General features: G+C 33.9%; 1 protein-coding gene across 1 annotated transcript in view; it reads right to left on the bottom strand.

Moving 5' to 3' along the window:
• Positions 1 to 396: 396 nt before the first annotated feature.
• The window catches only part of SYPL1 (synaptophysin like 1), a 33,569-nt gene continuing 25,574 nt past the window's right edge, over positions 397 to 8,391 (bottom strand). Inside the window, exons 4-6 of the mRNA XM_036760009.1 lie at positions 7,343 to 7,547; positions 3,100 to 3,288; positions 397 to 1,880 (exon numbers count right to left, since the gene is read on the bottom strand). Of these exons, the coding sequence (XP_036615904.1) occupies positions 1,749 to 1,880; positions 3,100 to 3,288; positions 7,343 to 7,547 (526 nt within the window). The 3' untranslated portion in view covers positions 397 to 1,748. The remainder of the gene's footprint in view (positions 1,881 to 3,099; positions 3,289 to 7,342; positions 7,548 to 8,391) is intronic.

The following is an 8,391-nucleotide window of genomic DNA, read 5'->3' as shown; positions in this document are numbered from 1 at the left end:
CTGAATTTGTACTCAAACCCAGGATTTCCTCATTCTAAATCCAATGTTCTTTTTGCTACACTATGTAGTAGCAACCCAAAAATGTGTTCTGATGACACTGCCTTCAAGAATCCAAGGACACCTTTAGGCAGATCAAGTTATACATGCCCTTAATTTTATCTGGAAAAATCATCCACAAAGCAGAAATGAATCTTTGAAATGGTACTGGTAAACAAGAGGAGAGAATTAGTTACGTGAAGATTTTACCAACTCTACCCTGATTTATTCCCTGCCAAAATAATTGATCAAATCAGTTCCCATTTTTAGAGGGAGTACCTTTATGCCTGACTATAATTTATCTTACACACTTTAAAAAAAATTTTATGTATGTACACTAAGGGACTTACTGTAAATCAATTCACTCATTTTTCAACTTTTTTTTATTAAGTTGGCTGCATAAAAGACATACATTTCTCACATGGACAATTCTTGTCATGAATAAAGGCAACAAAAATGTGGCAACAGTGAGTTGTGCTTCACAAAGTAACAACCAATTTGGAAGAAAATAATTTGAATTTCTGTACAATGTAACTATAAGATTAGCAAAGAATGTGAATGACTTGTGCATACTCAGAATACAACCAAATATGTGTACAAAGAAACAGGCACCCATTATGTAGCTAGCTCAATTGTGTTCCTTTGTTTACCACACATACATAATTTTAAAAATCATCCATTTATGTCATAAGAACAAGAACTTCAAGAAAAAATGAAATTTGGATCTCATTTCTCATTTTCATAATATCAGTGCTGAGCTTCCAATAGTAACTTCATCGACTCTAAAGATTCAAACGTATTTGAAAAGTAAAAAAAAAAAACAAAACTTAATTTCTTCTCTCCTCTGAATGGGTTTAAAAATGGAAAAAAAAAACTTAAAATTTTTTTTTCTATACTTGCAGGATTATCCCATCCTGAAACCAAGTAGCATTAGTAACAGAGGACAAATATTAATAAGACTATGCCTGCATTTTTCAAAGTGCCTAGGTGAACCATTTAGAGTGTACTTAGTCTAAGAAACCAACTGGCATAATGTAAACACCTCAAATTGTAGAATTACTATACTAACCGTATCAAAGAACATTTATACATACTTGAAATTTCCAATCTCCATCCTCAAAACAATTTTTGTACAACTATTAAGTATTTAAGGTTATTTTAAAACTCATCTTTGCATTCAGGAATTTTTGTTTAACATGAACCGTAGTTACTGTATTTAGATTTAAGTTCTGAACTAAACACTTTTTTTTTTTTGCTATGCTATATTTATAATGCAATAAGCCTTTTAAAAATAAAGACAGGTCTTAAGGCATATGAACTGTACAAACTTACAGTAGTGTGTAATTCAAATGCAGTTTCTTCCTTTTAAATAAGATAACACATCCCCTTCCTGAACAAAGATACATGTGTTAAGGCCTAAGGGGTAAACACTTTTGCTATGCAAAAAATTTAGTGAAGAAACTGCATATTCTTTTTATGTATACAACCTCATAATAAATCCCTAGATCTTCGAGTCTACAAATTGAAACATTTACATCCAGAATTTGTATCTAAGGCACATATTTCATGTAAAAACTAGCAGAATTTTCAATCCATCAATTTATTGCAAACACCGTTACTTTTATTAGAAACAAAATGCATTGTCTCTAAAGATGCTGGCAATATGTTGTAGAATATATTCTAATTTCATACAGTGTAGTTCTCTCCTTTAATTACATTCCTGTAGGAGGTGCAACTGTTCCTGCGCCATGGGTAGAAACGTTTGACTGACCGTGCAAGCTGGTCTCCTTATATACAAACCAAGCATTTCCTCCCCAAAGTATCATGTTCAGAAAACCAAAGATCTATGGGAGGGAAAAAAAAAAAGACTTAATCTCTCCCACACCTCAAAATCCAACTTAGTTTTTCCATGATATTCAGAGAAAAACATCTATTTCCCCATTAAATTCTAAAGTACTAGAAATTTAATGTATACTTCTCTTTCACAGTAAGTTATGACCTGGAATTCTCAATGAAAATTTCTAAAACCATAAAAATAAAAAAGCACATGCCCCGAATTGTGTTGAGCATATGATTTAAGGAAATAAGCAACTAAAAAGGTACCTCTAACTACTTTGCCTGAATGAGTGTGTCTTATGTTGCTGGTCAGAGAAGGGGAATTATGCTCTAAAGTCTTCTTTTCATAGCTTTCATTTCACTCTCATTTCCAAGTAAAGTCTGGCTTTAGAAAGCCTCTTCTCCTCCTTCCCTTTCATTCTGTCTCCTTTTTTCTTTTTCTCTTTCCCATCTCCCCTAAGATCCAAAGTTACATGGAGGAATGTGGAATGGAATCTTCAAACCCTGCTCCATTCCCCAACTCTCAAGAGAAGTGAATTTCCCAAGAAATGTGTCAGAGCCAAATTAATCTGTACTTCCACAAGGGCTCTTCAGAGTATTAAGAAAAAGACACTTAATTCCCAAAGAGCCATTTAAAAATAATTTAAAATAAAACACTAACTTTTACTATTCTATCTCAAATTAGTTAATGTAAATGTGCTTGAAACTTAACTCAAACACTAAAAAGAATATCTTCCTGAGTGGAAACAAGCTCCATTCCAATGTTTTGATTTTGGATAATGCTATGTGGTCAAACAGTATTTTTTACAAAGCTCCTTATTTACAGTAGCAATTATAATACTGGACTAAATTGGGACAGAATATTTAAAGGTAAGTGTTGAGGTGGGCCTTTGAGGATCCTTCCCAGCTTTATATCTGTTGTGTCAGTATCAAATATTTTCATCATAGTCTTTAAAAATTTGTACTTTTTAAGCAAAATATTTTATTCCACACCTCATTATTAATATATTTGAGACAATTCTTTCAGTTTAATTATAAATTATAAATTCAATTAGGATCTTAATTTAAGATTTTAATAGCATGTTCAGTTTTAAAAGTAACTATACATGGCAATAGTTAACAATAAATCTTAAATATTAAGACTTAAAAAGCTGGTCCTCTCCTTAATCACCAGGTAAGACATTTCTAAAAAGCAAAACAAAACCTCTGGGAAAAATACATACGTACCACAGATACATTCAGAGATCCCATACTGGTCACAGAGTCAAAGGAGCAGTGTATCTCCTTATTATCACAAGAGACAATCTGACCAATAAGATTTTCACCTGTGGTCATCTTAATGTCTGTCAGAGCTTTAGCCCAAGCTGACGTGCTCACCAACCATAAGAAAGTAGCAATAAGAGTAATAAGGAAGTCCTAAAAGAAAAATAATTACTTATATACTTAATACATCAGATAACTAATTATACATCATTTTTTTAAGATCCCACTAAGCAAAGATACTTAGACTTGTCTAAGATACAGTATGAGATCAGAGCTGATCAAACCCATTACCCCCTCTGAAAGTCTGTGCACACAATTTTCTTATACTTTCAATTCAACAACTTAACCAGAAATTGATTAACTAGCATTTCACTAGACCTTACCATTCTTACACAAATCTCCTTTCCCAAGATTTCCGATGATCTCTTAGTCCTCATCCTTCTCAAACTATGTGCAACCTGTGACACTCTTCATCCTTGCCTCCTGCATACTCTTACTACTTCTCAATCTCCATTACTGACTCATCAACCGCATCATACCCTGGAAATGTGGGTATTTCCTACGATTGTGTCCTGCTCTTCTCGGATCTCTCTTGGTAACCTTATTAGACACAACACCTCTATGCAGATGACTCATACATTTATATATTCGGCCTCGGTCTCTCTGCTGAATTTCAGTCCTGTATCACCAAATACTTATTGGACTTTTCAACTAGAATGTATCAGACATCTAAAAACTGAGGTCATCTTTCCCCCCAGCCCTCCCCATCTTCTCAACTTCTCTAATGCATCTCCATCCTTCCTGTCTCCCAGGTTTATAACTTTGCATTATACTGAACTGCTTACTGTCCTTCACCTTACTCAGCCAACTAAATTTTGTCATTAGTTCTATCTACCTTTATAGTATGTCTTGCAACTTGACCACTTCAAATGCAACTACCCAGCTTAGTTCAGATCCTTACCACCTCTTACCTAGAAGATGACAACAGCCTCAAGACTCTCATACTCCAACCCAACCTACATACTGCTTGAGTAATTTTCCTTAAGCACAAATCTGACTAATGATTCTTTTTCAATCAACTCCAGTGCTTCCTATAAAACATATGCTTCTAATTGGCTTTAAACCTAGTTCCTATCCTATCTTTACAATTGACTAACATCCCTTTGCCTTTCCCATTCTGTGATCTGGCTAAATTGGCCTTTTTTCCTGCTCCTCACAGGATATTCCTTATCTCCCCACAGTCCAGTGTCTTTGCACTGGCCCCCCCACACACTTGGGATATATTCGCTCCTTACCTCTACGTAAAGAGTTCCTCTCTTCCCGTAAGATGCTGCTCAAGCACAATCTTCTACATGAATCCTTTCATGATCCCCCACTTGTTAGGGTTCTCCTCTCCAATAGCCTTGTATTTAACTATGTTTATTTATAAACTTCATGTTTATGCTATAAATACCTTCATTTGTACTTGAAGTCTCCCCCATTAAAACATAAGCTCCTTGTGAGTAGTTAATTGTTTCAATTTTGTACTTTGTATCCTTAAGTCCTAGTAGATAGTGTATGGCATATAGCAGGTGCTTAACAAATACCTGCTGATTGACAGATCAATGACCCTGAAGCACCACAGGATTTTGAAAATCATAATAAGATCAAGTCCTCTCATAATCAGATTATTTTCAGTATAATTTTTAGTTTATTAATGTATGGTAGAATTTTTTTTTAAACTTAAGAAAATGAAACAGTTTACAACAAGAAATTTTACTTAAAGCATGAATAGGATGGTCATAACAAGTATAAAGCAGGCTTTCAAATGGCCAGACACTACAAAGACTATTCAGAGAATTCTAGTTTACAGTTCCTACCAAATAGGTACTTAAGAAACCTCCTGTTAAGCCCTACTTTAAGATACAGAAGAATGTTTAAAAATAAGGTAACAGAACCTTTGCAAAGTTTCTAAGAAAATAAGCAACTTCAAGTGACAAATATTTCACACTTACCATTTGTTTTCTTGTTAGCCATGCAGCAAAAATAAAAATAAAACATTTTACTACTTGTTTAGCCAACTGCTTCTGTCTTAGAAATTTCAATACCCTTTAATAAAAAAAAAAAAAATCTTTTTTTTTTTTTTTTAAAGAAGGCAATGTTTGAAATAACTTCTTTAAATTTAGAATTCCTGGAACTATCACAGTATGTGAGAGTTGGCCTCAGAGAACATTTAGTCCAACCCATATATAATGATACCAGGCTTCTAGATCTATAGTCACATAAAACATATGTTTGCTTTAAGACCTCCACTGAGGGAGGACTTCCTGAGATAAATCCATTCACTTTTGAATAGAATTCTAGATTATATCAAGCCTCAATTTGTCTGCCTCTTAAAGCCAATGTTCCAAAAGGCAAAGCATGGATCTCATCTCGCCAAGTTTCAGTAAAAGCAAAGAGGTTATATTTGCCTACATTGGGTAGAATCTTTAGTTTATCTTCTATGTTACTAATACTCTATATATCGCTCAATACAATTCATTTGTAATATTTTAAAAATTACATGTCATTGTTATTATGTTTTAGGGGCATGGGTAGATTGGCCTGAGGGGGTGTAGTTCTCCAAGAATCATAAAATTGTATAAGGCTGGCACCATGAAAGCACTTTCTGTTCTCCACTCCCAGAATCTCAGTACAAATAATTGTTTTAGGAACGAAGATTGATTTGGGAGTTTGTCAGAAATCATTTTCTTCCCCTCCTTTAGTGAGCCTATCCTATCATTTATTCCTACTAATGAGAAGACTCAGGTTTACAGGGTATGATATTTTGGTTTGCAGACTGACCTTTGTTTTTCAGGATGTGCTATTCCATTTTTCATGAATGTGGAATTATCCTGTGTCATACACATTTTTCTTCCTTGATACTTGAAGGTCTTTATCCTGGCCATTTGCAAAATTTGCTCTCAAAGAAGTGGGGATTTTTTTGATGTGCAGCAATTTGTGGATTCTCCAAATTTGCTCTGCTGTGTGTTCTACACAGTTTTATTATTTACTGCATTATGGCATTCTTTTTTGTTTTTTCAAAAAGGTCCTGTTGTTCTAGGAGATCCCTGATCCTTAGGTTCTTTCTTCAGTCAAATGTTATACTTTAATTCTATGTAAAAGCTCTAATATCTGACCTAATTCCTAATTTCTTTAATTATTTTCCTTAATTGCTTGTGCTAGTGTTTATTAAGATTTTTTCTCTTGCAGTATTTTAGCCCCCTTTTGCTTATGCTATGGCAGATACTTCCTAAGAACTAATCTCTGGTAGTAGTGATAGTAATGGGCAGTAGTAGTTGTTCTTCTGGCCCTCTATGGGGCAGGCAGACTATCTCCTCCTCTAGGAGCCATGATATTTAGTGGCAGGGAAGGATATCATACCAAGACCAATGGTCTTCAGCACTGGATGCCACAGTCTTACAGACATACTAAAAAATTCTAACTATGTGAGGGGCAAACTACAGATATTCTCCATATGGTGGAGATCTACCTAGCCTGTTGTTACGAATCATCAGTGATTTTGCTGTCTCCAGTCTGGTTGTGTGCTCTATTTCTCATGCAGTCAAGACAAAGTCAAATTCAAATACTGTTGTAGCATCACAAACTCAGAAATATTTGCTCATGGATATCACAAATAAAAAATGTCTGGTTAGATTCAAAAAATAGGGAATTCAAAGATAGACTGTCAAAGTCTTAGAGGTAAATTTAAAGTGAGTTATTAAGATTTTTGTTTGCGGGGGGTGGGGAGAGGAGGAGATAGAAGGTAAAAAAAAAAGAACTATGAAAACTACTTAGTTTTGAGGTTCTTGGTATTTAACCAATTCTTCAGAATTGAAGTATACTTAATAGCCTGTTATTTTCTACCGAATAGCTTATTTAAAAATCTAAACATAAACCAAAAAACTAAAATCTCTCCCCATTTAGGAGTTGATTATATGTTTACTACATAGAAAGCTGTTCAAAATATTCGAGTAATCTCTGGTTCTAGAATGCTGATAGATGAATTTTTAGATTAAAAAATTTAAGCTAATCTACACATCAGTTTGACTTATATTCCATGATATTTACAAAACAGGAGCCAAAAGTATTCTGATATATGAGAACCTGTATTGCAAGTCAGATAAATTAGCAGAAATGCCTTACTTTTCTCTAAAAAGAAAGTAACATCAACGTGAATATAACTTACAGCAAAGGGAATTTTTCGACTCTCCCGATATAGGTTCATATAACCAATATAAAGTACAAGTGCAGCAATGCAGTATAGGAAGACCAAGGCTGCAAATGTAACATAGAACTGGGCAGAAGAAGAGAAATCTCCTATGAGAAAATAACTGCTCCAAGCTATACCACACAGAGGCTCCTCTGTTGCATGAAGTGTAACTTGATTCAACCTAAAAAAAAAAATTTAAGAAATTAAATTCTTGAAAGAGGATAAAAAAGATCTTTAAACACATTTTAATAGCAAGAGGTAAGACAAAAAAAAATGCAGGCACACATTTAGAGCCTTTTCTGGATAGAAGCATCAATATTTAATCAAATTCTTATCACAGGCTCATAGAACTATCATTCTAAGCTAAAAGAGACCTTAGAAAGGATCTACTCCAGCCCCATGAACTTTACAGATGTAGAAATTGAGGCTCAGAGAGAGTGTGACTTGCCCAAAGATGGTTGATGGTAAGCTTGGAACTAAAATTCAGCTCTTGTAGTTCCTAGACTGGTACTCTTTCTACACCAAACTACCCCTCTCTATTTGATAGTTTTAAAATAAATTTTTTATGTGCAACATATTAAAATAAAATAATTTGGTTGGCAAACATTATTAGTTATTAACTAGAATTGAATACTCTCACATACATGAATGCTACTTTGACATACGGGCTTTGTTTTTGTTCACTGTCTAGACTTTAAAGTGTTGCAGATCCCCCAAGATCTGGCTGTTAAACATTTAGCAGAACATCCGATAAGAGTCCACATCAAGTTTAAATGAATCAAGTTGTTTGAGATATAGTTTCTTCTGTTGGAATAGAACTTTATATCTATATATTTCATTTGACAGAAATAAGATTCCTAACTTTGTGTGAACTGAATTTTTGCTGATGTTTTTTAAAGACACACTAAACAAAGAAGTATATTTTATTTCATACTAATAACAATCGGTTTGATGATTTATCCTTTTGGAAATACTTCATTTTCATACGTCGTGTTTGCTTAAAAAGAGGTATAGTGTAACTCTCC

Source organism: Trichosurus vulpecula, chromosome 5, assembly GCF_011100635.1.
Source record: "Trichosurus vulpecula isolate mTriVul1 chromosome 5, mTriVul1.pri, whole genome shotgun sequence".
Classification (NCBI taxonomy): Eukaryota; Metazoa; Chordata; class Mammalia; order Diprotodontia; family Phalangeridae; genus Trichosurus; species Trichosurus vulpecula.
The sequence above is the reverse complement of the archived record's forward strand: the minus strand, read 5'-3'. Positions and strand labels throughout refer to the sequence as shown.